The 27259-nt window shown below is 34.7% G+C and overlaps 3 protein-coding genes across 8 annotated transcripts; all 3 read left to right on the forward strand.

Annotated features, from left to right (window-relative positions):
- The first annotated feature begins 2234 nt into the window (after positions 1–2234).
- Positions 2235–8201, forward strand: LOC140837020 (uncharacterized). 6 transcript variants are annotated; one of them, XR_012119191.1, is made up of 8 exons: positions 2235–2387; positions 2761–4250; positions 4954–5138; positions 5242–5412; positions 6186–6638; positions 6745–7745; positions 7852–8026; positions 8169–8201. XR_012119191.1 is itself a non-coding variant. In XM_073202988.1 (7 exons), exons 2-6 carry the CDS (start codon positions 2765–2767, stop codon positions 7189–7191), a joined length of 2742 nt encoding a protein of 913 aa, XP_073059089.1. In that variant the 5' UTR covers positions 2235–2387; positions 2761–2764; the 3' UTR covers positions 7192–7220; positions 7852–8201. The 6 variants fall into 6 exon arrangements, 3 of the variants coding, with proteins under 3 accessions (XP_073059089.1, XP_073059088.1, XP_073059086.1); XR_012119190.1 differs by having other exon boundaries at positions 6745–7220; positions 7636–7745; positions 7852–8201; XR_012119189.1 differs by having other exon boundaries at positions 6745–7220; positions 7695–7745; positions 7852–8201.
- A 7876-nt stretch (positions 8202–16077) lies between these two features.
- Positions 16078–17275, forward strand: LOC140836073 (stress enhanced protein 2, chloroplastic). Its single transcript, XM_073201484.1, has 2 exons — positions 16078–16473; positions 16778–17275. The coding sequence occupies exons 1-2, from the start codon at positions 16174–16176 to the stop codon at positions 17036–17038; spliced, it is 561 nt and encodes a 186-aa protein (XP_073057585.1). The 5' UTR covers positions 16078–16173; the 3' UTR covers positions 17039–17275.
- A 1396-nt stretch (positions 17276–18671) lies between these two features.
- On the forward strand, positions 18672–26854 carry LOC140837021 (4-alpha-glucanotransferase, chloroplastic/amyloplastic). Its single transcript, XM_073202989.1, has 17 exons — positions 18672–19039; positions 19836–19886; positions 20121–20209; positions 20299–20359; positions 21270–21348; positions 22128–22264; positions 22355–22513; positions 22599–22675; positions 23558–23697; positions 23774–23805; positions 23886–23960; positions 24398–24470; positions 24571–24659; positions 24912–24956; positions 25068–25220; positions 25722–25843; positions 26507–26854. Exons 1-16 carry the CDS (start codon positions 18722–18724, stop codon positions 25824–25826), a joined length of 1683 nt encoding a protein of 560 aa, XP_073059090.1. The 5' UTR covers positions 18672–18721; the 3' UTR covers positions 25827–25843; positions 26507–26854.
- The last annotated feature ends 405 nt before the right edge of the window (positions 26855–27259 follow it).

Genomic DNA, 27259 nt, shown 5'->3' on the forward strand with positions numbered 1-27259 from the left:
AGTATCAACGATATTTTAAATTGTGATTTATCTACTAAATTCAAAGAAAAATATAATTAAGTGAATAAATGAAATAATCTATTAAAATGAATGTTAAGAATCAATTGGAAATGAATTTATTGAGAATTTTGGTTCACCTACCTATTATTAATTCATATAATTAAACTCGACATTTGTTCATACTTTTAACAGAACTCTCTAAATTATTAGCACACTCTATCAGAATATGCTAAACTAAATCAACACGCTGAAATACTTAAATAAATTTAAATATTTATCAAAAGTGAATTACATGCATGATTTATAGAATCTCTTAACTTTTGATTTATTAGACTACTACTATCAACATGTATTCAATTTCATATATCTACGTAAATTTTAAATCCACGAATTATATTACTCTTTGTTATTACAAACTATACTTTCGAAAGTCGCAAAGACGAAGCATCGATGTTTTACTGTGTTATCGTGACGTGTTGAAGATATTTGAAGACAACACCCATATAAAGTGTTGATTAAAGTTATTTGTTTGTGCGTTATATTATTTTGTTGTATGTTGTCACTTGGTTACAACATTTATATCTGATACACATAATCTTAGAATTATGTTAAACAAATACTTTCCAAAGATATAAAAAAAAGAATGAGAACCAGGAGTCGTTGCAAGAAATCTTCACTTCGTGCTCGGTCCTTGACTCTGGATTGTCCCTCTTGCATGCGGCTGCTCTCCAAGATGATAAAATCTCTCAAGTGTTGAATGAATGCCCTAAAATTCAAGTTTTAGGCTTTCCATATAGGTAGCCATCAAGAAAAGTAGAAACAAATCAACCAAAATAATTTTCATATTGGGTCGTGCTGGGACTGCCAAGTTTATCCGTCCTAGCGCGAGATGCTCGACTTCTTGTTCTATTTTTTTTCTTGAGAGTGCTAGGGTAGCCAAGTTCATCCACTCCAGCACGAGCTCTGCGCAAAGTTCTCTTTTTAAATTCAGCAAACGTGCTAGTGCTGTCAAGTTCATCCGTCCTAGCGCACCGTGGTCGAATTTCTTCATTATTTTCTTCATTTGCGTGCAGGGTGGTCAAGTTCACCCACTCAAGTGTTGCTTCCTCGAATTTAGGGTCTTAATTCCACTTTTCTTGATAAAGTCTCTACAAATCCATCCAAACATGTGATGGACAACCAACATACATAATATAATATAAAATGTGATACCCTTGTCCCACATCGAAAAAAATCAAAGATTTAAAATGACTTTATAATAGCTTACAATGGACTTCTATAGCAACTTGGATTAATCATTTTCATAAAGCGAGGACGAATACGAAGTAGTTGCTATAGGGGCCCATTGTTCAGTCACGCAGTCGCGTGCCCGGGCTCGAGGCGTGACAGAATGGTATCAGAACCGGTCACCGGCATGGAACACCGAGAAATAAGTGCTATGCGGGGCAAAGTGCTACGTGCATGGGAGCCACCTCTTGAACCTGTGGGGCAAAGTGCTACATGACGGGAGCCACCTCTTGAACCTGTAGGAGCCAGCTCTAGAATATTACTTGAAGTGGGCATACAACTTTTCCAGCAAATAAAACCTTGTGTATCGAAATAATCGATCGAACCAAATTAAATCAGAAATTTGATATGGTTAGAACAAGAGTTCGGTTTTGTTTTTTTAAAAAGATCGATTTAATCGGTTCAATTTTTGGTTTTAAATTTTAAAAATTGGTTAAATCGAACTCTTGTTCTAACCATATCAAATTTCTGATTTAATTTGGTTCGATCGATTATTTCGATACACAATGTTTTATTTGCTGGAAAAGTTGTATGCCCACTTCAAGTAATATTCTAGAGCTGGCTCCTACAGGTTCAAGAGGTGGCTCCCGTCATGTAGCACTTTTGCCCTTTTAAATTTTAAAAATTGGTTAAATCGATATACATTTATTTATTTATATTTATAATAATAATTATTATTGGAATTATTTTCACTTTCAAATTTCAATTCTTAATATGTGTGTGTGTGTTTGGGCAATGGGTTTAAAAAACGCCCAATCTTTTTAGTGTGAGTCTCATGTGAGACCGTTTCACGAATCTTAATATGTAAGACGGATCAACCTACCCATATTCATAATAAAAATTAATACTTTTAGCATAAGTAATATTTTTTCATGAATGACCAAATAAGAGATCCGTCTTGCAAATACAATCTGTGACACGATCTCACGCAAGATTTTGTCATCCTTTTGTTCCTAAACCAACAAGAAAACCGACCCAACACCCAACTTCATCCTCTTCGTCTGTCGACTCTCCATCGTTCTGATTTTTCTTCATTGTTGCCCTAACCTAAGAGGGCCTCACTTTCGAACCAACGGACGAGAACTCGATTCTTGTGAGAGGTGATTTTTTTTTCCCATTATTTTGATTATCGTTTTTTCTCAGGTTTCATATACTGCTCGATTTACTATGAGATTTTATTCAGTTTTAAGTTTTCCATTTATTCAAATTTATTCAGTTTTGAGTTTTCTACTAATTTATTGGCAACCATAAAGTTCAATGGTAAATGACCCAACTTTAATTCTGGTGGCGTGTGTTTGGATGGTTGGAAATGGTTTGATTGGTTAACAGATTACATCTGAGCATACAAGAAAATCAATTGTCAGAAAAAATATCTGATAATTGTGAGTGAACATATTTTATGAAATGAATATTGCAAGTTCTCTTGTTTTTTTTTTTAGAAAAATATATGATAATCGTGCTTCTGTTACTCAGTGATATGGCGATACCACAGGAGTTGTATCCAAGTGAAGAGGACTACCTTTACGAAGAAGAAGTGCTCCGCAACCCGAATAGCGTCAAACTTTGGTGGCGGTATTTAATTGCCCGTGGAGAAGCCCCTTTCCGAAAGCGTGCCATTATTTATGAGCGCGCTCTCAAGGCATTGCCAGGAAGCTACAAGCTTTGGCAAGCATACCTCCGGGAACGCCTTGAGCTAGTTAGGAATCTACCTATTAATCACGCACAGTACCAAACCTTGAACAACACGTTTGAGCGAGCTCTGGCGACAATGCATAAGATGCCTCGCATTTGGATAATGTATTTGCAGTCATTGACTCGTCAGAAGTTGATTTCCAAGACGCGGCACTCCTTTGATAGAGCTTTGTGCGCTCTCCCAGTTACCCAACATGATAGGATTTGGGAACATTATTTAGTATTTGTTTCGCAGAAGGGTGTACCTGTTGAAACTTCATTGAGAGTGTACAGGAGGTACTTGAAGTATGACCCGAGTCATATTGAGGATTTTATTGAGTTTTTGGTTAATTCAGAGTTGTGGCAGGAAGCTTCAGAGAGGCTGGCAGGGGTTTTGAATGACGATCGATTTTACTCTCTAAAGGGGAAGACAAAGCACAGGTTGTGGTTGGAATTGTGCGACCTGTTGACACAACATGCTAGTGAGGTATCAGGGTTGAATGTGGATGCAATAATTCGGGGAGGAATTAAGAAATTTACGGATGAGGTTGGCAGACTTTGGACATCCTTGGCGGATTATTATATTAGGAGGGGATTACTGGAGAAGGCCAGAGATATTTTTGAGGAAGGCATGACTACAGTGATTACGGTGAGGGATTTTAGTGTTATATTTGATGCATATTCTCAGTTTGAAGAGAGTATGTTGTCCATTAAGATGGAAAATATGGATGTTAGTGATGACGAGGATAACGTGGAGAATGAAAATGAAGAGAAGGAAGAGGAGGAGGTGGATGATAGGTTGGATTTTGAGAAGTTGAAGAAGAGCATGGACACATTTTGGTTGAAGGATGACAAGGATGTGGATATGAGATTGGCAAGGTTGGAGTATCTGATGGATAGGAGACCAGAGTTAGCTAACAGTGTGCTCTTGAGGCAAAATCCTCATAATGTAGAGCAGTGGCACCGGAGGGTTAAGCTCTTTGAAGGGAACCCCACGAAGCAAATTTTGACTTACACGGAGGCAGTGAGGACAGTAGATCCGATGAAGGCTGTTGGGAAGCCGCATACTTTGTGGGTTGCATTTGCTAAGTTGTACGAGAGTCACCGAGATGTTGCTAATGCCCGGGTGATTTTTGACAAGGCAGTACAGGTCAATTTTAAGGCTGTGGACCATCTGGCCAGTATTTGGTGTGAATGGGCGGAGATGGAGCTCAGGCACAAAAATTTTAAGGGTGCACTAGATTTGATGCGTCGAGCTACTGCAGAGCCATCAGTTGAGGTCAAGAGAAGAGGTAATATCTCCCAGTTGTTTGCAATTTTCTGTTTTGCTTGTTTGGTGTAGTAATATGGTTAATTATCTCTGTTATTTTGATTTGGTGTATATTTTTTTCTTAAAAGTGGTGGTTAGATTATGCTATATAGTTGCGAAGTTATAGGTCTATCATTTTTTTTCAAACTTCCAAGAGCAGCTGCAATATGTTCTTTTAGTTAATCGCAGTATCACACTCATTTGATAATTTCTACTAGGACACGAGGAAATTACCTTGTCATAACAACTTGTAGCAAAGTTGAGAGAATAATTACAGTGTACAAGCACCACACTTATGAACTTCAATTTTGTATTTAGAAGAGAAAGGATTTAGAAATGATGAAGCTGGTGAAAATGTGAGATTATGTAAAGAATGTGAGGTGGCACATCTAAATATATGGGAACACCAAGTATTGGGTTGCACTTTGTAATACCTGAACTAATACCTGAAAAAGCCTATACTGGGTATCCAAATTGGATTATCAATCTGTTGTTTTGTTAGATTCGTCAAAAGGATGAATTATCTCAGTTTTAAATAATATTTTTATTAATAAATTTCAACTCTTACCGAAAAAATGAAATAGCAAAGTATGCAGAATATTCTTTTTCACATTTGCGCTGCCATCTATGCTGGCTTCTTGTTCTATCAATTGCAATCTTGAATATTTGTTCTCTCGTTTATGCAGTGGCTGCTGATGGCAACAAACCGGTGCAAATTATGCTTCACAAGTCTCTTAAGCTTTGGACGTTCTATGTGGATTTGGAGGAAAGCTTGGGTAGTCTGGAGTCAACTCGTGCAGTTTACGAAAGAATATTAGATTTGAGAATAGCCACACCCCAAATTATTATAAACTACTCAATGCTCTTAGAAGTAAGTTGGGAATTCTGTTGTGGTATTGCTTCCTTTATTCTCTACCTTTCCCCTTCAAATTATGGTTGTCTGACAAATTTATTTTCACATGAGATTTTCCCAGGATAACAAGTACTTTGAAGATGCTTTTAAGGTTTATGAGAGAGGTGTGAAGATTTTCAAATACCCCCATGTGAAAGATATCTGGGTCACTTACCTTTCAAAGTTTGTCAAGAGATATGGGAAATCAAAGCTAGAACGAGCACGAGAGTTATTTGAGCATGCTGTTGAAATGGTATGTCCATTTAATTATTTACTTCGACTATGATAATTTTGTGTGTATTGGTGAGTGGTGTTTTGCATTTATTTTAACTAAATTTTTACGATCAACGAAAATGTGAGCCAGAGGATTCAGAGTGAAGTTTCGTGGTTATTTGATATATATATATTTTTTTATTGAAATGTGTATTAGAACCTTGATACCATAGTGACCATCACAATTGAGATATCCGGCCACCAGATTGGACATTGCGAAGTAAAACTGACACAAATTGAAAATATAAGTCTTTCAAAATTCCTGGGAATGTAAATGTATTATTGTAACTTTGCTGGAGATTAGCCAGAGCTAAAATTTATCAGGGGAGTTATGCAGATTTGATTTTGTTTTATTTTATTAAAGAACTGGTGTATCATGCAAAGATCTATTTGAACGATCTGAAATTCAGTCATATGCTGATTGCAGTGTCTTTTTACTAGATAGAATGGCTAGTAATTCATGAAATTTTGAGGGTGCTGGAGCAACATTTATTGATGAGTTTGTTGGTGGCTATATTTATTGATGTCCTTACCCTTGCTGATTACTGTATCTAGCCATGTTAGATCATTTCCCTAATTAAATCGTCTATATATGGTTGTTGTGTCTGTTTATTACTTTGCAGGAAAACTTTTAATCATAAATAAACCTTACTGTTTATTTTCCTTTACTATGATGGTTTTTCTTTACTAGTGCATCAATGTTTGGCATATTTCTTTATAAATTTACTTGCTAAATATGTTCCACATAACCAGGCACCTGCAGAAGCAGTGAAACCTCTGTATCTTCAATATGCAAAGCTAGAAGAAGACTTTGGTCTGGCTAAAAGAGCAATGAGAGTATACGATCAGGCAACAAAAGCTGTCCCTGCTAATGAGAAAATGGGCATGTATGAAATATACATAGCCCGTGCTGCTGAAATATTTGGTGTACCGAAAACGCGAGAGATTTATGAACAAGCAATAGAATCTGGCCTCCCTGACAAAGATGTCAAGGTCATGTGTTCGAAGTATGCGGAGCTTGAGAGAAGCCTCGGAGAAATTGACCGCAGTCGTGCATTATATAAACACGCTTCACAGTTTGCTGACCCTAGATCTGACCCTGACTTCTGGAATAAGTGGCACGAGTTTGAAGTGCAGCATGGAAATGAAGATACTTTCCGAGAGATGCTCCGAGTTAAAAGAAGTGTTTCTGCAAGCTATAGCCAGGTAGAGGTTATGCTAAGATGGCTATTATTTTTCAGTTTTTTTGTTTCTCTGCGCCTCCTGAATTTTTTTCGAGCGATATCCCTAATTCTTCTAGTTCCCATTCCAGACACATTATATCCTTCCAGAGTATTTGATGCAAAAGGATCAAATGCAGACCCTTGATGAGGCAAAGGACGTACTAAAGAAAGCTGGTGTCGATGATGATGAAATGGCTGCCCTCGAAAGGCAGTTAGTCCCTACTCTCAACGATGCCAAAGTTAAAGATAGTGGTAGACGATTAGGATTTGTCAGTGGGGGGATGCAAAATGAAGGCGAGTCCGTTTCAAATAGGGAGGATATAGAGCTTCCAGAAGAAAGTGATTCTGAAGATGATGAGAAGGTTGAGATAGCGCAGAAAGATGTTCCAACAGCTGTGTTTGGAGGTCTGGTGCGGAAAAGAGAAGAATCTGATAAAGACGTGGAAGCTCCTGATTCAACTATTTCTGAAAGCAAAGATAATGATGCCCATCTTGGTGCCTTGGAGAGAATAAAAAGGATGAAGCGAGGTGCATAGTTATTCGGGCTTCCTCTTCACTCTTTTCGGTATGAAATTATATGCTTAACCTTCAGCTGGATAACTGTCTTCCATTTGAGACTTAGTCTGTGCTTATTGTTGGGAAATTTTTTCTTTACTCCTCGCTATTGAGATGAGTTGTATAATTTGCATTTCTCATTTTCCTTAATCTAGTAGAAGGGAATGCTTAACTTTTTCATCGCCAAGTTTTTTTGTGAATCTTTGGTAATAGATAGACGTTGTATGACTGAATCAATCTACTTAATGTTGTTGCACCTCATTTCCAAGAATACAAACCTGGATTCCAAACAAGCAGGTGGTGTTAAAATTTAAAGGAAACCGGTAATGTGCATTTTTCCATGAATCTGGGCTTATCTGGTTCCATATATGTAAATTTTTGGCGTTTGCTGAGTTTGATGACATCTATGATTTTACTTTTCGTAGTTGTAAATTTATGCCAAGTTACTGAATTAACCTACTTAATGTTGGTTCTCATTTCCAAGAAAACGGACCTGGATTCGAATCAAAGCATGTGTTGTTAAAAAAAGAAACCGGTAATGTGCATTTTTTCCATGAATCCAGGCTTCTTTTCATATTCCATACATCTAAATTTTTGGCGATTGCTGAGTTTGATGACATCTATGATTTTACTTTCTGTAGTTCTAAAATTTATGCCAAGTTACTAAGCTTCCAAGTTAACTAGAAGCCAGCATAAGCGAGACTGTGGTGAGTTGAGGAAAGAACAACGATGTTGGAGGCTTTATTTGATGTCTCAGACTCTCAGTTATGTCAGATACGCTCTTCCACTGAAAACTCCTTACACCAAGTTTAATAGGTGAGCGAGCCTAGTGTAAATTGGATATGCCCCTAATAAAAGGAACTCGCCAAATCTACCCTTTGAAGGCATGTCATGATAGAAGCTGTTGCTTCAGGTCAAGCAACAGCCTTCCTTCACAATCTGCAAGTGACTTTCCCAGGGAACTGTGAAGTTATGCTACAAAAGAAGTTTTGAGGGAAAGCTTAAGCTCCAGTTATGGAATAAGTTATTGGTGTACTGTAACTAGCTCAGTGCATGTTAACTTCAAACTATTTACACAGATCAAAGAACGTGAGAGTATTTGGAATCCAGTGTTTTCCAAAGTACTGCTAGCTTGTCTAGGGCCAGAGAAGTTGCTGTTACAATTAATTTGCATTAGTTTACTATCTCCAAAATCCATAGCTTTTGTATTTCTTTATGTTGTCCGATGTAGTGATGATCTTTCTTTAGTTGCTGGAAAAAATAGTAAACTACATTGAACCATCCAGACTGTCCGAAGAGGGACGAAGCATGGTGACAAGATTGAAAACAAAATTATAAACATACGAAAGGATGGTAATGAACCTGGAGGAAAGGGATGAGAAGAATCACGAGAGATTGCACTACACAAGGAAAAATAGAGCCAGGGGCTGCTATCTAATCTAAGTTGACAAAAGCAATAGAAATGACACAAAAAATAGCAATCATAAAATAATTAACTTTGTCCCTTATACTCCTAAACCTTCAATGCATTGTCAATATGCATTAGTTTCTGGATATTCATACGAGTTGAGTTGAGAGACTGAATTGAGGAGTCGTTCAATGTTAAGAGCTGATGAAGCTTAATCTATCGTGCGTGACATATCATTTTGGGGAAGAAATTGGGCAAAAACTATAAATAGGCCATGATATGATATATCCCAAGGAAGGTTTTTGGTTATTGATCTCTAATATGAATGAAGAAAGGAAAAACGAGCCGAGGCAGCAAAATGAAAATACAAAATATTGCCTAATGAATGATACTAGAAAAGGAAAAACGAACCGATGACATAATCAACACTTTTCAACCCATCAAAATTTTTCACACCTAATCAAACAATCACACTTTGAAATATAAAATTCATTTTAGTTGTAACTTCAAAACTCAAGAATTTACTAAAAATATCAAAATAATGAGACATATGTAGTGTAAAAATAAAAAAAACTCATACTCCTAAAAAATGTTTTAGTTTGATGATCGTTCTTTTTTCATGAAATGCTCCATATGCTCGCCTTCCATACCCTTCTCCACTAAAGGTGGGAGGATTTTCATCTCAAAGGATAATTAGAAAAAAATCTAGATCGTTTCATTTTTTTCATGAGCTCACCTCTCGTCAATTCACAATTAATTCATATAAGTTTGATCTCAAGTGCATCTAATGTGTCAAAATTTGATACAAAACTAGCTCGTGCCTAAATTCCTCGAATGCAATTACACTTTATCTCAATCAATTCCAAACGTAATGCAATCTCTCGATAAACAAAAAAAATTTGAAAGTCAATTAGTGTGTCAGTAATCACAATTGCAGTGTCTAAAAAAACAACCAGAATTTGTTTTCGAGATTTCGGTGCTCGATGATTAAATATTATAGAACATGTTAAGTATTGTGACGTAAGACACACAAACAACCCCCAAAACTTATAAGATCGACATTATCCTCCTTGTTCTATTACCACTTTAAAAATTATGCATCAAAGCATAAAATAAGCAGTAAATAAAAACTTCCATAACAATTTTGCACTCTTGAATAATCATGGGGAGAGAGTCACAAGCCGCTGAATATACTCAAGTGATCATCTTTTATCTTTAAAAAACTCATTAAGATGCGAGCTAAGTCATTGCTGAGAATTCAACAACTACAATATAAAAGAAAAATATTAAAATTGAAAATAATTAAAGAAAAAAAATAGATAGGAAAGTGAAAACTGGGTTGCATCCCAGTAAACACTAAATTGTTGTCTATAGCTCGGCTATTGAGAAGCAGTCCTCAAAGAATAGTTGCCGCATATAGTAAATATCATATATTATTATATATGAGTCTTGATTATGTATATCCTCAAGCTTGACATGCATAAAGCAATCCCTTAATTGTAATTATAACAAATAGTGGTCCTAGAACTGGATTCTTTGAGATGGATCATATGAGTGTCTAACCAGATTTTTATATCTAGCCGGACTTTCCAACTGCTCAAGTGTCTGACTAGATTCTTCGAGCTAGATTATTTTAGTATCACACCAGGCATTCCTATGGTCCAACCGGACTCTTCAAGATTTAGTGCATTTGGTCTTCGAGCTGGATTTAATTAAATTCAAAGCAATCCTACCGACCATGTCGTTAATATCAAAAAATCTTTTTGACCAATCATGCACATGAACAAGGCTATCAGAAGATCATAATGTCTCCCAATAAGATCGTGAATTATTGCAGTCTTATCTATTTTCATATAAACTATTCAGAGTCTCAATTTTCATATTTGGCGATGCACCAACAATAATTTAATACAGTATACGATAAATCAAGAAAATACAAAAGAAAAACTGATTTTACAATGAGAAAAGTAAAAGTTGAACATTGCCAATGATTTGGACATTGAAGTCTAGTACTATAAAAAGAGAGTGCCTTCGATCCTTTGAAGGTCACATACAGACACACAACAATGAACATAATTTGAAACAAGTTTTCAAGTATTCCCTATCAAGCTCTCGAGCTCTCTTACTTGAAAATTATCAAACATGTAAAACCCAAGGTTTTTGTGAACTTATGATAGTATCTGTAAATTTAAAGTTGTATTGGGATTATGCAATCTTTGTTTGTGGATATATAGTCCTTTATTAAGATTTAAGACTTTTGGCAAGTTATCTAAGATGGTGTGAGATAATTTTATCATGAGCAGAATTATGGAGTTCGAAATTAAGATGATATTATCTATATTGTAACTCGAAATTTGGAATAAAGAAGTCTATCACAATCCAAGAAATTTAAATAAGGAATTTTGGATATAAGCAGGTACAGTTGGAAATATAAATTCGAAATTTGGAAATATTATGCTCAATAAAAATCTAAGATTTGATATATATTGATATACCTGGATAAAGATTTAAGCGAGAGGATAATTCAATCAAGGATTTCGAAATCTTGGAATATGTATTTTCGAAAATAGTGGATATAGGAAAAAGGTCTACCGAATATTAGAAATTGGACACAAAATTCGAAATTTTACAGACTGGGACAAGGTATAAATTTCGAAATATCCAAGAGATGGATATTCAGATTTCGAATATTATCCAGGATCAAAGAAAAAGAATGATAGTTATCCTAGATTTAAGTTTGATTCAAAAATTCAAACACGAAGATAATACAAGGTCAGGATAGCAGTCAACCCCTATAAATAGGAGGGCCTTGGAACTCGATTTTCGAGTTTCTATCTAGTCTCCCTAGGAATTTCAAGAGCTTGCTCTCTTAGTGTGCCGAGTATCGAAGCGCTGCTGAAGTCCAGACCCGAAGCTGAAATTCGAAATTTCCAGTGCAGGACCCCTCCTTTTCACGTTTCTTTTTCCATCAAGAATTAAGATAAGTGGACTTATTTTAAATGTTTAATTTTCGGTTTGTGCATTTTGTGGTTTTTAAAAATTCGGTCGAGTACAAATTCTTCTTCTACCTCCTTCTAGTTACGATTGTTGCATGAGTATATGTTGGCATTGTGAGGATTTAACTTGATATAGGAAGGACTCCCAACTATGATATGACCTTACGCGGTGGGGATGTAACCGCTATATGGCCTCGCCCCCTTAGAGGAGTAAAAATTAGGGACTGATATCAGTAAACTATTGAAAGCAGAGGAATCTCAGTGCCTTGTCGACTGTATGCATGTGGTTTACGTCATGTTATGAAAGGTGTGTGTTTCAAATTTTCTTACATGTTGTTTGTTGTGCTCGAACGACCCCCACTTACTGAGTATTTCTCAAAATACTCACCACTTACTCTCTCTTCACCAGATAAAACCGAAGAACAGGTCGAGGAAGAAGAGTCAGAACAATTCTGAGGCTGGTGATTCTCGAGATTAGTAGTAGCCATGTTTCGAATTTTCATGTTTTAAATTCCTTGTAAAATGATTCCACATTATTTATTTTTCAGATGTAAAAACAATAGTATCTTTTTGAGAAATTATGAAATAAACTGGTTTCGGTTTATACTGTGCTACGAAACTTGTTGTTTTTCGATTGTGTGATTGATAAACAACGCCTATGTCGACTAACCGCGGTCTCATGACGTGACAAAACCACTCACTATCCTTCGTTTTCAAGTCTTTACAAATTATAAAGATCAAACAAGGCTTCCTAAAACTTCTCAAGCAGTTATTGAAGGTTAACTACTGAGAGTTATCGAAAATTTGAATATAAAAATTCATATATTTTATAGTTGTTTTGTTTGTTTGAGTTGTAATAGAATTTTCAATTTAGGCAAGTGATAAGTCCTAAATTAAAGTTGATTTGTACAAGTTGTAAAATCAAAATCTTATAGTTCGTTTTTTCCTAAGTGGAAGAATGAAAGACATAAAAAGATTAAGTCTTCGAACTTCAATAAAATCTATTGTATTTATTATTTTTCTACATTTATTACTTTCTAGTTTGTATTATTAAATGCTTAGTCACTTGATTATATTCTTCTCCAGATCCATCCAAAGGACTGTTCCACACTTTGAAAAATATTTTAAAATGGTATAGTCGAGTATGTCCGGCCGAAAAAATAACATTTACAGTTAACAATTATTGAGTCCGATTTTAGAACCATCTCAAGCACATTTATTCGAAAATACTTTAAAGAGTTTATTCACCTCTCTAAACTCGATCACAACAACTGATATCAGATATAGGGTTTTCTCGAACTTTGATATAAATGTATTTATGGCTTCTTTTACAAGATTCATATTTTCTCAAAATAAGATTATGATGATCGAAAAATATTCACGCAGACACATCTTTCTACTCAAGATGATGACAAGGGTATGCTATCACATACCATGAAGATCCAAAAAAAAAAACATTGTCAATGCAATTACTAAAGGTGGAACTCAGATGGAGGAGAAGCACCGGTCGTAGTTGAATACTAAGGAAAAGAAGAAGGTCAATCTAGACAATGTGGCCAAGGACATCTTTCACAAAACTATAGACAAAGAGCATGTTTATTATAAAGATCAAGATGTGCTCAACCTCTAAAAAGGTATGAGAGAAGTTGACTAGTTGTGTGAAAGATATTACTAAACAAAAGAAAACAAAATCATTGTTGTCATGCAGAAGTTTGGCATTGCCAAGATGACGTTGGGAGAATTTTTAAATGAATTGAGCTTTGCTACTCTTGGCAAAGAATACATTAATCGTGAGCTTTCTTTGAAGGTGATGTGAGCTCTGCACAGATAATGAGATGTAATGATGATGTCCATAATCTTTTTTCAGACCTCAAAATATACGAGTTCGATCTAGACATCTAGATTAAAGAAGAACCATCCACAATCAACGAAGAGCCTCCATGCAAGAAGTCTGCAAAACAGATTAACAATGAAATCATGTCACTACTTTTCAAAGTTTGATAAATTTATGCGCGAAAACATCTACATTTGTTCAACATTGTCATAAAAAGTTCAAACACAGCTGATGGTCAAACATGTTTTATCTGTAGCAAAAATGATTATTTTATTGCAGATTGCAACTAGCTCGAGAAAGATGAGACCAAGCCCTACGAGATATGAAGATCCAACGATGACAAGAAGTCTTTAAAATATGAACTAGAAAATGCTTGTTGTTGAGCAAAGCAAAAACAAATGGGTTGACTCCATCAAGTGAAGTGATCAAGAGCCGATCCAATGCTTGTTCACTTGATGGATTATGCAGAAGTAGAAGATGTGGATGATGGGGTATTTGACTTCAATTCTGATGAATTTATATGAGATGATCTTATCACCGCACTATATGACATGGTAAATGAGTATTAAAAACTCTCGTAATCATTATAGAAAGTTAAGACATAAAAAAGAAAACATAAAATATAAGTCAAGTGACTAAATTTGAATGAAAATCATAAGTTAATCAAGCTGATCAACACTTGGAATAAGTCTTCTAACCTCGTATTTGATATAAATTTTGTCATCTAGTCAGTAATAATTTCATCATTTTTACTCATTTTTCTCATTTTGTTCTCAACCACCTCCATAATTCTAGATTCAATAAATTTTAACTGAATCAAGTATTTAAGATTTTTTAGTTTGTAAAAAATCAAAATTAAATCAATTATTTAAAAAATAAAAAAATATGAAGCATTTAAGATTATATTATACTATATACTGTAAATATGATGCTAGTTACAATAATAAATACATTTTTGGTGTTGTATATTTGTTTCTTTATGATTTCGGTTATTTATTTGATCAAATTTCAGTTTTAACCCGTTATATTTGTTTTTATGGCAATTTTAATCTTCTTTCCTACGTCACACCAATGCAGAAGTGATGTGATTCTGACGTATGTAATGTCATATCAACACTACCAAATAAAAATGACTAAATTTTTCAAAAAATGAAAAATAAAGGGATATGACTGTAATTTGATAATATAGATGATCAAAATCGTAAATGTCCAAACATAAAATACCAAAAAAGACAGTTTTCCCTAATAAATAACCCATTTTGTGAGTATAATTTTGAAAGGTATAGTAAGGCTAGAAGATGTTCAGCTAAAATATTACAAATAACTAAATTACGAAAATTTATATCAATATTGAGAAAGTATGAGAAAAAGACTTTTTTGCACTTGGGCCATGTCCTTCACGCATGAGAAGGTGCATAATATTTATGTGAAATGTTTATACTAAAACATAAAATTTTTGAAAATAATATTTTTATAATAATATTTTATGTTAGAAGTGATATAATCATTTAAATATTTAAAAATATAGATAAGACAAAAATTTATTTTATTAAGATATGATAGTTAAAAATTAACTATAAATTTATGATGAAATAATGATGAAATATTTTTGCAATCTTGTATCTGTATTTTTTTATTTATAAAAAAATTAGTTTAGCATCTGGTGCTGTATTTTGACAATAAATTTCCACATAAAATTGCAGACTAGGGATTAGCAAAATATGAAGTAGTTTGAAATATAGAATAAATGTATAATAATATAAAATAATTGATATAAATCACAGCCCACCAACTCCATCTAATTATGGGTTATGTGTAAATGAATCAAATTGTTTGTGAGTTATTTGAAACTCGATTCATCAAAAGCTTGCTCCATCTATTTATGGGTTAAGGGTGTAAATGAACCGAATTGTTTGTGAGCTATTTAAAACTCGATTCATTAAAAGCTCGTTTGATTTCGTTTAATGAGGCTTTTTAAGTTAAATGAACAAATATCAAACTTTACAATATCCGGATCGTTAACTCATGAATATGTTCGTTGATAAATTCATGAATTATCTCTTAAATGAAAATAATAATTTTGATATTTGATTTATTGATTTTTCATATTAGTTATGAAATATATAGAAAAATCTATAAAATTTATTAATTATGATAAATGTACAAATTTTATTGAGAATTTTATATTTTCTCTAAATATATAATTTATTTTTTTAATTAATTTAATGAAGATTTAAATATATAACTCATATTTATTAAGTTTGTTTAGGTTCATTTGAATAAGTTCGAGAACCATAAATATATTCGTTAAATAAAACTCGAGTTTGGTTCGATTATAAACGAGTCAAGTTCAAACATTTAAAAATTTGGTCGGACTCGACTTGATTACATCCTAAAACGATGGTGCCTCAACGTCCAATATTCAACCACGACATTCTCCTGCGACTCGAAAGAAGCGTTAAATTAATTATTTATGGCCAAACTATTTGGATTCGAAGATGCATGAAAGATCCATACTTTCTGCTCCATAAATCTTTAATTATTTGGTTTAGTTTAGGCTTTTTTTTGGCCAAACAGACATCAAACTTTTCGTAGACGTGGACCCTTCAGAGTCCACCAAACTAGAGTCAAATAGCTAGAATATTCATTCACAGCTGATCAATACAAAAAACAAGAATCTAGCAACTTCCCGACTAGGGGGGAAAAAAGGAATACTTGGAATACCATGGCTCTGGCTGCGCGACCGGCTTTCTTCCGGCCGAGGGCGGAGAAGCATGAGGTGAAGGTGGTGGAGGCTCAGACTCCGGCGCAGGTGCCGGCGCAGTTGTCCGATAATTATGGGAAGATCGTGCTGCAGCCCAGGCTGTGTACGTTGAGGTCTTTTGCGGGTGAGCGTGGTGGGGTGATGAAGCAGGCCAAGAACCAAGACGTCGACGTTTCGAGGTTCTTCGAAACGTTGTCGGATTATATCGAGAGCTCCAAGAAGAGCCAGGACTTTGAAATCATCTCTGGCCGTCTTGCCATGGTAAGAATATATATTCTAATTTCCTTACTCCCAATATTTCTTTTCTCTTGTCCGCTTCAGAAATTCATTTTGTTTGTAAGAAAATAGAAAGAGTGGTAAAAAAAATCATTACACTCTCTTTATATTTTGTTGTTTGAGTTGGGTGCTGAAGTTGACTTTGGATCCACTCAATTACTTCAACTATTTGGAAAATTTATTTCTGTAAAATTCAACTTCTTTCGAATTATTAAGTAGTTAAAATAGAGTACGTACGATGATGGTAGATATCGGTAATTATAAGAGCCAGTGGATAATTAATTTGCAGATTGTGTTTGCCGCAACACTTAGCATAGAAGTGGTGACTGGGAATTCAGTATTTCGGAAGCTGGATGTGCAAGGGATCTCGGAAGCGGCGGGCGTTTGCTTGGCGGCTGTGATGGGTGCTGCTCTATTTGCTTGGTTTTCAAGTGCTCGGAACAGAGTCGGCCCGATCTTCACGTCGAGCTGCAACACCTTCATCGACTCGCTAGTTGATCAGATCATCGATGGACTGTTCTATGAATCTGATTGGTCCGATGACATTTAATCGTTCACAGACGGGGAAATATATATAAAGGAAAACGGTTTCATAAAGATCTGACGACTCGCCATCGACTGGTCGTCGATCGTGTCCGGTGGTCTGCCTCGAATTGGGTCGTTATCGTTAAAGATGAAATATCTGTAAATACCTGGTTTTTCTATTAGTGAAAAGACATGTAAGGTTGCTTGGATTATAAACTGTTGGCTGTGTGACAAATATTAGTGTATTCTAGTTGAGGGGTCATTGTTGCAAAATAATTTTGTTTAAATATATATATATTTTTAAAAAAATTATAATTTTATATGTATTTAAAAAAGAGTGAGTCTCATGTGAGACCGTCTCACGGATCTTAATCCGTGAGACGGGTCAACCCTACCCATATTCACAATAAAAAGTAATACTCTTAGCATAAAAAGTAATATTTTTATATGGGTGACCCAAATAAGAGATCCGTCTCACAGATACGATCCGTGAGACCGTCTCACACAAGTTTTTGTCTTTAAAAAAAACTCAAATATATTGGATAATGTTATTTTTAAAAATGAAGTTTGATCAAAGTTATTTTTTCTTATGTCAGAATTTGAAAAATGATCTCATAGTTTGTTGCTTAATGTAATAGAAAGAAGGTTGAGTTAATATACTATTTTTTAAAAAGAATCTATTCCTAATGAGGTCGACTTTTTTTCTTAAAAAAAAAACAAAAAAAAAAGAGTTAGGTAAAAATTTGTGTGAGACAGTCTTATATATTTTGTGAGACAAATCTCTTATTTGAATCGTCCATGAAAAATTATTATTTTTTGTGTTAAAAATATTACTTTTTATTGTGAATATCGGTAGGGTTCATTCTTCTCACAGATAAAGATTCGTGAGACTATCTCACATGAGACTTACTCAAATAACTAAGGTCGGCTTTTTTTTCCCCTATTAAATTGCGGAATTTATTTTGTTATACTCCGCCACATATATTTAGATTTGTGTGTGTACAAAATTAAATTTTACAAAAAAAATTTCAATTTTACTCAATATTTGATGCATAATTTAGTCATTACATTAACAAATTAGTAGTTAAAAATAAATTAAGTAGGGATGGATTGATAAAAAAAAGTAAAGAAAATATTATTAGATATGAAAACTGGATTATATTTGGATGGACGAAAACAAAAATTCAGACTAAATATATATGATAAAAACTTGTGTGAGGAGGTTTTACGAATCGTATTTTGTAAGACAGATATCTTATTTAGGTCATACATGAAAAATATTACTTTTTATGTTAAAAATATTACTTTTATTGTGAATATCGGTAGGATTGATTCGTCTCACGGATAAAGATTCATGATAGCGTCTCACAAGAGACCTATTCAATATATATATATATATATATATATATATTAATATTGTACCAAAGGATAGGTTCTTTAAGCTCTCTTCATCCTATATATATATATATATATATATATATATATATATATATATATATATATATATGGTACAATATTAATTTTTCAAAAATTAGAATATTATCCAACAATAATTTTATAAAAATTAGCCATTAAAATCGATTAAACAGAACCGATTATTTCGATCAATAATAACCGATTTTTTTATATATTGAAAATCGATCCATCCATAAATAAAACTTAGAAGTATGTTTCCACTGTATTCACAGTCTGTGTGTACTCGTGATCCATGGCCATTCGCATCTCTTTGTCAGTCGTTGCTTCCTCTCTCTCCGCCCCTCCGAGACCTGCCGCTATTTCCAGTAACACGAAGCCATCGTCCCAAGTTCACTTTCAAAACGGCGGCGCATTTACAGTTTCTGTCGGCGAGGATTTGCCGCTTCACTACGACACCTGGCTTCCCAAACAAGACCCCAACAATAGGAGGAGGGCGGGGATCCTCCTCCATCCCACGTCTTTTCCCGGACCTTATGGCATTGGCGATCTCGGGCACCAAGCCTTCCGCTTCCTCGACTGGCTTCACGATGCTGGCTGTTCACTTTGGCAGGTCATTGAAGTCACTGATTGTCTTCCTAGGTTTTTTTGGAAGATTTGTTTAACTTCTTGTTCTAATCTATGTAAATCATGGACAGAAAATGTTCGTTATTTGTTTTTCTCAAATGAACTTGTTTAGTATGCTCAAGTCACCACTATCATGGTTACTAAAAGCTACTAGATTGGTTCCAATGAGATATGCCTGTGGCGAAGCCAACCCTTCCAGCAAAGCTCGAGCCTTGACCGTGAATGGCTGCTTTTGAGTTCCTCGAGTGAAACACGTGCTTTAAATACTCGGATTGTGGATTCAAAGTGAAATGCGATATATGTGTCGGACCATTTTGCTAATTAATATTTGTTTCATTTGTATTCAATATTCTGTAAAACGCCATTTTGGATGTTATCAGACCAAAATTTCTTCATTCATCCATGTTCTAATACACTATGCCGTAGTATGCATTGAGTAGATAAGGTGCGCCTCTCATGTGCTTAGGTTATCGCTCCAATCTACCTTAGTGCACCTTAGATCTTTAGTAACTATGCTCCTTATTTTCTTCTTGTGTTTTATTTTTTTAATGTTTTGACTTTCGAGTGCTATATCCATAGCAACTTGCTTCCGACTACTAGTTATGTGAGATCAAAGCCATAAAACCATTGGAGCAGTAATACCAGTTGTCCTGACCGAAGAACTTTGCTTATTCCTTTTCTTTGTTTGGTGTCTCTGTATGCAACTGTGCATGCTTCATGAAACTTAGAAAGTTATTTTATTTCTTGTTGGCATATATTCTAAATGGTTTGTCGTTTTGCAGGTGCTACCGCTTGTTCCACCAGATGAAGTGGGATCCCCTTACTCTGGACAGGTGATATTATTCGCTTTCATTTTATTTTCCATGAAAATTTCCATTTATTTGGATGATGGGTTACATTGTTTGTATATTCCAAGATAAAAAGAATATAAAAGAAACAAACAACTTAAGAACCGAGAAACCTTTTTTGCTTAAGTGCTAGAATTCCTGACAATTAAAGTGCATTTTAACATTTTAAACCATCAATCTGTATAATCTGAAATATCATTTGATGACCTTCGATTTCAGGATGCTAATTGCTGCAACACCCTTTTGATTTCCCTTGAGGAACTTGTAGATGATGGTTTACTTGAAAAAGAAGAGCTCCCGAAACCTTTGTGAGATTATCTGTGTTTGATTGCATTAGGCTACATGAGGTCATATTTTTGTTACATTCCCTGTAATTTCTGTGGCTACATATGTGCAGAGACATGGATCATGTGAACTTCTCAGCCATTGGTAGCATTAAGAAACCATTGTTGGTTAAGGTAAAGTATGAACCGATCCTTGCAATTGCTGATATGAAAAAATTATTAAATCAGCCCTCTGCGTGCATATTCATCTGAATCCAATTTGGTTTACTCTATAAATGTGCAACTGAAAAGTTTGACCATCATATTTATGGCTTTCTGGAAAAGAATTGTGAAGATAAATTAAATACATATACTAGTTCAACACTCTCAGATCAAACATACCATGATCGATATTTAAGCTTATAGTAGCTTGTAACTATTCATATGAAACAAAGATTCTATGACTAAGATAATGCTATAAAAGTTGTATGCATCCAGCAGCTTTTGGTTTCTTTGATATGATAAAAGAGCAATTATTTATTGCATGTTAATTGATATGGGCTATGGAATAATGTGATATGCTAATGAAGCATTTGTTCCAACTTTCATGTGACCGAGAGAGAAATAATTTGACTTTTAGTGGAATTGATAATTTAACCCGCTTAATCCATGTGCTTTGATAGCACATCCCGCCATGACCAAGAGATGAATATTCATCCGAGAATGATATTTGATAGTGGACTCCGAGATAAAAGATGTATTTTTTATCAAAGCATTTGGAGTCCAGAAGTCGTTGGTCACTTAATGAGAATCATTGCCTTTCAACATGATATTGCAGTGAATAAAGACATCAAATCTTTTGTCTATGAAGTTGTTAAAATAAATACAATGAAATTTCTTAGTGATCCTTATTGACCAATAATATATAAAACTGATATGCATCTGGGACTGTCTGGGAAGATGTTAAAATAGATACAATGAAATTTCTTAGTGATCTTTATTGACAGAAGATATATAAAAATGATACATGCATCTGGGACGTGTTTTGATAATTGAAGCTTGATCCATTCTCGTAAGTAATTCCTGGTTTGAACTGCTGGTTTAGGCAGCAAAGAGGCTTATTTATGGCAAAGGGGAGTTGCGAAATCAACTCGAGGAGTTCCGTAAAGATCCAAATTTTGCAGGTGATAGACAAATTTCCTTTTCTCTAGTTACTGTTACTATAAACAAAATATTTCCTCTAGTTTCAGTTTCTATTTCATAATGTTTTAAATAAGCACTCGTTCTTAATAAAGTTAAAAATAAATTTTCAAATAGGAATCTATTCAATGCTGATGCTGCTTGCGATTTAGTTGTGTATACAACTCCAAGAACAAGTTGAGTTTAAAGTATCGTTTTTAGTGATAATTCAGAATTGCTCTTCTGTGGAAGGACTCTCATGGCTGTTCTCCCTATAGGTTCAAACACAATTGTGGCCTGCTCTCTTATGTACGGTTCTCCTTGTAGTACAATGTACATATTAATTGGTATGACAGAGCATTCATGTAAAATGCTCTTAGAGATTATTCTAGGAAACTTGTCACGATATTGTGTATGCTGTTATATTAGTTGTCCTGTGCTTGCCCTTCATCAAATGTGAATGCCTCCTAGAACTTTATGTTATCAAGGATGGGTTTACGAATTTAGTTGGGAGGGGGAATGAATCAATTTAATGACTTTTGAGCGAAAATCTTTATTTTCAGAAAAATTTCCAAATTTGGGGAAAAAAATTATTTGAAGAACGGTGGTAGTGATATTGGCCTCCCTGTTAGTATTTTAAATGAGACCTGGATATAAGCCTTGGAAATGACAAATTGTATCCATGAGTCTATAAAATAAAACATCGTATTCTTTTTCATGATGTTTGCGTCCTTTTTCCACAGCCAGTGCCTACCAAGTTCTATTAAGTGTCGTAATCATGCAGGTTGGCTCGAAGATGCTGCTTACTTTGCTGCCATTGACAATTCTTTGAATGCATCTAGTTGGTATGATTGGCCTGAATCATTGAAAAATCGTCATCTTGCTGCTCTGGAAGAAATTTATCAAAGGGAAAAGGAATTTGTAAAATCTCTGTCACTTTTTGAACTTCTTTTTCTCCGTCCTGCTTTGATACTGGAAAATCTGACTTGCAAATCTCCTTCAATTGCACAGATAGATATATTCATTGCTCAGCAATATCTGTTTCAAAGGCAATGGCAAAAAATTCGTGACTATGCTCGGATGAAAGGAATCAGCATAATGGGAGATATGGCTATATATGTTGGTTACCATAGCGCAGATGTGTGGGCTAATAAGAAACAATTTTTGCTGGTTAGCTGTCGTCTATTACCTCTTTGAGTGCTTTCTATGCCCCGAAGATAATTTTTACTTAACTTTCCACTTTCATGCCCTCCAGAATAGTAGTGGCTTCCCTCTTCTTGTTAGTGGTGTTCCTCCTGATGCCTTCAGTATAACTGGTCAACTTTGGAACAGGTATAAACATTTCTATTGATTAAAATTTTATGATTATTTGTGCATCTAATACTTCATTCTCAATTACCGGTGAGTTTTCTGCACCACAATGCTTTAGAGCCAGATAAAATGAAACTTGCTGATAAGGCAGAAAGAGCAAAAATCTAGAAAAAGAAGAGAAATAGCTAGATGCATATAAAGAGATTTTCACACTATAGTTATTGTAATATCTCAAACATGCCATGTCCTGTGATTCTTGTTACTTGAGAACTATTTTTGAGTGTAGGCTTTCAAGCACTTTTATGCTTTCATCTGCCATCGTTTTACTTCAAACTACTTTCATCCAACAAATTCTCAGCAGATTGTGTTGAATTTTTTTTTCTTGCTGATTTTGTGCTTTACTTCAAACTACTTTCATCCAACAAATTCTCAGCAGATTGTGTTGCATTTTTTTTCTTTCTGATTTTGTGCTTCAATACAGTTAACTTTATAATTGCAACAAAATAACATCTTCGTATAAAAGTGACCCAGATAATGATTTTTCACCGGCATTACTAGGCATGGTAAGACCTGAATGCTACATGACAGTTTGCTATTACGGTTCGTCTTTAACTACGAAGTTATTTTGATATTTTTTGCTTAAATTTGTTTCTATGCAAAAACTCCTTTGTACGTGTCTGTTCAAAATCAGACTCATGCTGGGTTTTGAAAGATTTACCATGCATAGCAACGAACATTAAGAATGATTGATGTATGCGGTTTATTTTTTTTATTTCTATTATGTGCTTTGATGTGAAATCTGATTTTGGTTGATGTTAGTAGGGTAAAACCTTTTAAATATATTTGACGTACATCTTGTTGCTCACCTTTTCTATTTCTGACTGAGCCTCTCTTTGGGAAAAGCCCTCTGTATGACTGGAAGGCCATGGAAAGAGATGGATTTACATGGTGGATACGACGTATAAAACGCGCGCAGAATTTATTTGATGAATTCCGGATCGATCATTTCAGAGGCTTTGCTGGTTTTTGGGCCGTTCCTTCTGGTGAGACCTCAATTAAAAAAGATTACACAAGACAACTGTTATAAGGAATCATGATGTTTTATTCTTTTAACTATAGAAGCAAAAGTTGCAACCGTGGGACGCTGGAAGGTCAGACTACGCTTTTGTCACTTTGAAAGTTTTACAATTAATATATAAAACATTCTCTAATGATTTCTTTGTGACAGTAGGTGGGACCTGGAAAGTCTTTGTTCGATGCCATCTTCAGAGCTGTGGGAGACATTAATATCATAGCAGAAGACTTGGTATGCTATTTCAGATAAAATTTCTATGTTCTGTTAATTTTCTTATGACACGTGGTGGATTGTTTTATTTTCATGCTTTGGTGTGCACTAAATCCTTGGAAATTCGAAACAGTGCCCCAGCCCCCAAATTTGATTTTAGTTGTCTGATTTTTTCAGGCATAATATCTCTGAATTTTCGATCTTTTTCCATTTTTACTCCTTTCCATATTCACCTTTTAAGGTGCTGATCCGCACCTCACTCCTAAAGTGAAATGTGAGATGGTAAAACATAAATTTTTGCTTAGATCCTTCCGCAGCTTTACTTTTACTTGGTCACATGTGTTCATAGATGGCCTTAGCACAATCCTTGCAGATACCTTTTCCTTCATCTCGGTTTCTTGTATTCCGTCATCAGTCTACTTCACTTAAAAGTTCATTTTATTTATGCTATGTGACAGGGTGTAATCACTGAAGATGTGGTGCAACTTAGAAAATACATTGGAGCACCTGGAATGGCTGTCCTTCAGTTTGGTAGCTTGTTTCTCTGTTTGATGTTCTGTTATATTTATTAGCATTTTCTAACGGTTTTTTCCATTGACTGGTTAGTGTTCCTTTTGGTTCTCATATCCAGGATTTGGAAGTGATGCTGAAAATCCACATTTACCTCATAATCACGAAAATAACCAAGTGGTTTACACCGGCACTCATGATAATGACACGGTATGAGCACTTAGTTCACCAACTTCTCATGATTTACCTGGGTAAATATCTTTTTGTTCTCGGTGGAAAGTATGATGGCACGACATCATTATATGATGTCTAGTCCAATTTTGATTTCCATGGTATCATACACTGAGCTTTAATTCCACATGAAGGAACATTTTGAGTTTCTCCACTTTTCTAGCGCCTCGTGGATTGTTTTTAGATGAAACCATTAAACTAACACTTTTGAAAATTTTTGACTCTGTTCAGATCCGGGGGTGGTGGGGTGTCTTGCCCCAAGAAGAGAAATCTAATGTGAGTGTGACTTTTTCCATCGAATGAAAGCTTGCGCATGTGGCCGGTGCAAAAGTTAAATGTTGTTCAACTTGAAATATTGTATTTTTATCCAATATATATTTGTCTCAGGTGATAAAATATCTTTGTAATATTGGTGAAGAGGATGTTTCATGGGGGTTAATCCAGGCTGCACTTTCTTCAGTTGCTCAAACCACAATAATACCCATGCAGGATATACTGGGGTTGGGAAGCTCAGCTAGAATGAACATCCCAGCAACTGTGGTAAATGACTTCATAACCAAATGCATAATCACCTTTGTGCCTACCTATCCTTGTCTCACTTCACATATCCTTGATTAGAATGAAGTTTGCGAACTATTACATGAACTTTAATTATCTCATTCTATTTGTGATAATATTATGTCTTGGTTGTTGCTTGGCGGTGGGTGGAGACACTTATCCATACATCTAATATGCGAGTGCATGTGTTCTTGAAAGGATCCTATTTTTGTTTACGGATAGCCTTCATTTTATATTGCTGGTCAGTTGGCTATTTATTGCCTTGATACTTGGCTCAATAGCTCACTGTCCTCTAAGTCTTGGTATAGCTCATGATCTTCAATACCACATACTCCTATATCAGTTCAGGGTCCTATTTGTTTGATCCAGCAAAATCAATTTCTTTCTTGCTACTGTTTTAGAAACTGATAACTGAAACCAATTTACCATTTGATTGTGAAAATCATTCTTGAAAAAAATTGGATGATAATTAACCATTTGCAGCATGGAAACTGGAGCTGGAGACTACCCAATTCCAAGAGCTTCGATATGTTGACAGCGGAAGCCAAGAGACTACGAGACATGCTAGTCATGTATGGACGGGCATAACATCCAAATTCTGACCTGTAAGTGAATTCTTATTTCCCGTCCAACTGATCATTTACACATTTATGTTACTCATCTCCAATTCCATATGACACGTATATAAAATATTTGCCACGACCAGACCTCATAAACAAAACATGATAAGAAATTCTAATTGGAATAAAAAAATTGTTTCACGACAATCATATGGATGGAAACGAATCGACTCAAATCAAATGTTACTCTTTTCCCCATTTTGTATGAGCTTGATTTGTCTGCTTTGAACATAAAATCTTGAAATCTATCGAGTAAAAACTTGAATACAGCTTCAGTTTGCTACTGAATGTTATTTTGATTTAATTTTATAAAATAAAATATTAAAACTCGTAAGCGCCCTTGAATTCAATCCAAAAACCATGTTTAACCTTGACCTGATTCTGATAAGTTTGAATAATATTCCAATCACATGTGAAAAGATTATGAGTCAGTAATCGGATCCCCAGTTGTGATGAAGTCGGTTTTCCAAGACGACGTTTAGGTTCGAGTCTTATTTATCCCGGGAAATACAAATGCCTGTTATCATTTATGCGTACTTCTTTAGCTTCTCGAAGATGACTTTAGGCGGCTGTGCCATAAAGACTCCCCAAAAATATATTGGTAACAGATAAACTGATTCCACCTCCTGTCTTGTATTGGTTTTCTAGGTACTGGATTACACATAAAACAAACCAGGGACAAATCAGTTCATTTCTCTCGACATCATGGACGGGAATAAAGGATATCAAATAGTATGGAATGATGCAATAATTTAAAAGCGTGTATGTTTTTTTTTTTTTTGTTTCTTACACAAATTGACATACCCAAATGGCCAAATCTTTTGTTCGGCTTCGGCCAGTAAAAGGAGAGTGTGTTTGTTTCCTATATCAATTCGTCTCGACATACCTGTGCATTAGTAATATCCCTGATTTTTTACAGTTCATTGGATAAGATTGTGCATAGGATTATAATTTTGAAACGCATTCTAAAAACATTTAATCTGTTAATACGTTCAACCCCTAACATAATCTCTTTTATTCAGGTTTTATCCCTTGGCTTATTTCATTTTTCTATAATTCTTTTTGTATTTGCAAGTTTATTTTATGCTCAAATTTTTGAATATGCAGATGTTTAAAAAAGGTGGTTATGAAAAAAATGTTTTGCAAATTTATAAAGTCAAGCTCAATTACCAAAGCATTGAACAAGTATTTGGAACAGACGTTAAATATTAGGGCAAAAATTAGAATTTTAGCAAAAACGTAAATTTATTTCTTTATATTTATGGCAGTTTATAGCCTCATAATAAGGGACAGATGGACATGATGTCATAATAGATGTCATGCAAGTCAATTTGTGGTTGACGATTTTATGGACTATCGTGTAATATAGCAATCTTTGTTTTAATATAATTTATGGTTTAT

The sequence above is a fragment of the Primulina eburnea genome, chromosome 7 (genome assembly GCF_022965805.1).
Source record: "Primulina eburnea isolate SZY01 chromosome 7, ASM2296580v1, whole genome shotgun sequence".
In the NCBI taxonomy this organism is placed as follows: Eukaryota; Viridiplantae; Streptophyta; class Magnoliopsida; order Lamiales; family Gesneriaceae; genus Primulina; species Primulina eburnea.

Excerpts from the sequence above, each read along its gene's own strand:
- LOC140837020 (XM_073202988.1), top strand. The coding sequence starts at position 2,765 with ATGGCGATACCACAGGAGTTGTATCCAAGTGAAGAGGACTACCTTTAC. Across the intron at positions 4,251-4,953 it reads AGTTGAGGTCAAGAGAAGAG|TGGCTGCTGATGGCAACAAA; the intron begins GTAATATCTCCC and ends TCGTTTATGCAG. Across the intron at positions 6,639-6,744 it reads TTTCTGCAAGCTATAGCCAG|ACACATTATATCCTTCCAGA; the intron begins GTAGAGGTTATG and ends TTCCCATTCCAG.
- LOC140836073 (XM_073201484.1), top strand. The coding sequence starts at position 16,174 with ATGGCTCTGGCTGCGCGACCGGCTTTCTTCCGGCCGAGGGCGGAGAAG. Across the intron at positions 16,474-16,777 it reads TCTCTGGCCGTCTTGCCATG|ATTGTGTTTGCCGCAACACT; the intron begins GTAAGAATATAT and ends ATTAATTTGCAG.
- LOC140837021 (XM_073202989.1), top strand. The coding sequence starts at position 18,722 with ATGGCCATTCGCATCTCTTTGTCAGTCGTTGCTTCCTCTCTCTCCGCC. Across the intron at positions 19,887-20,120 it reads GATCCCCTTACTCTGGACAG|GATGCTAATTGCTGCAACAC; the intron begins GTGATATTATTC and ends CTTCGATTTCAG. Across the intron at positions 21,349-22,127 it reads TAAAGATCCAAATTTTGCAG|GTTGGCTCGAAGATGCTGCT; the intron begins GTGATAGACAAA and ends GTAATCATGCAG.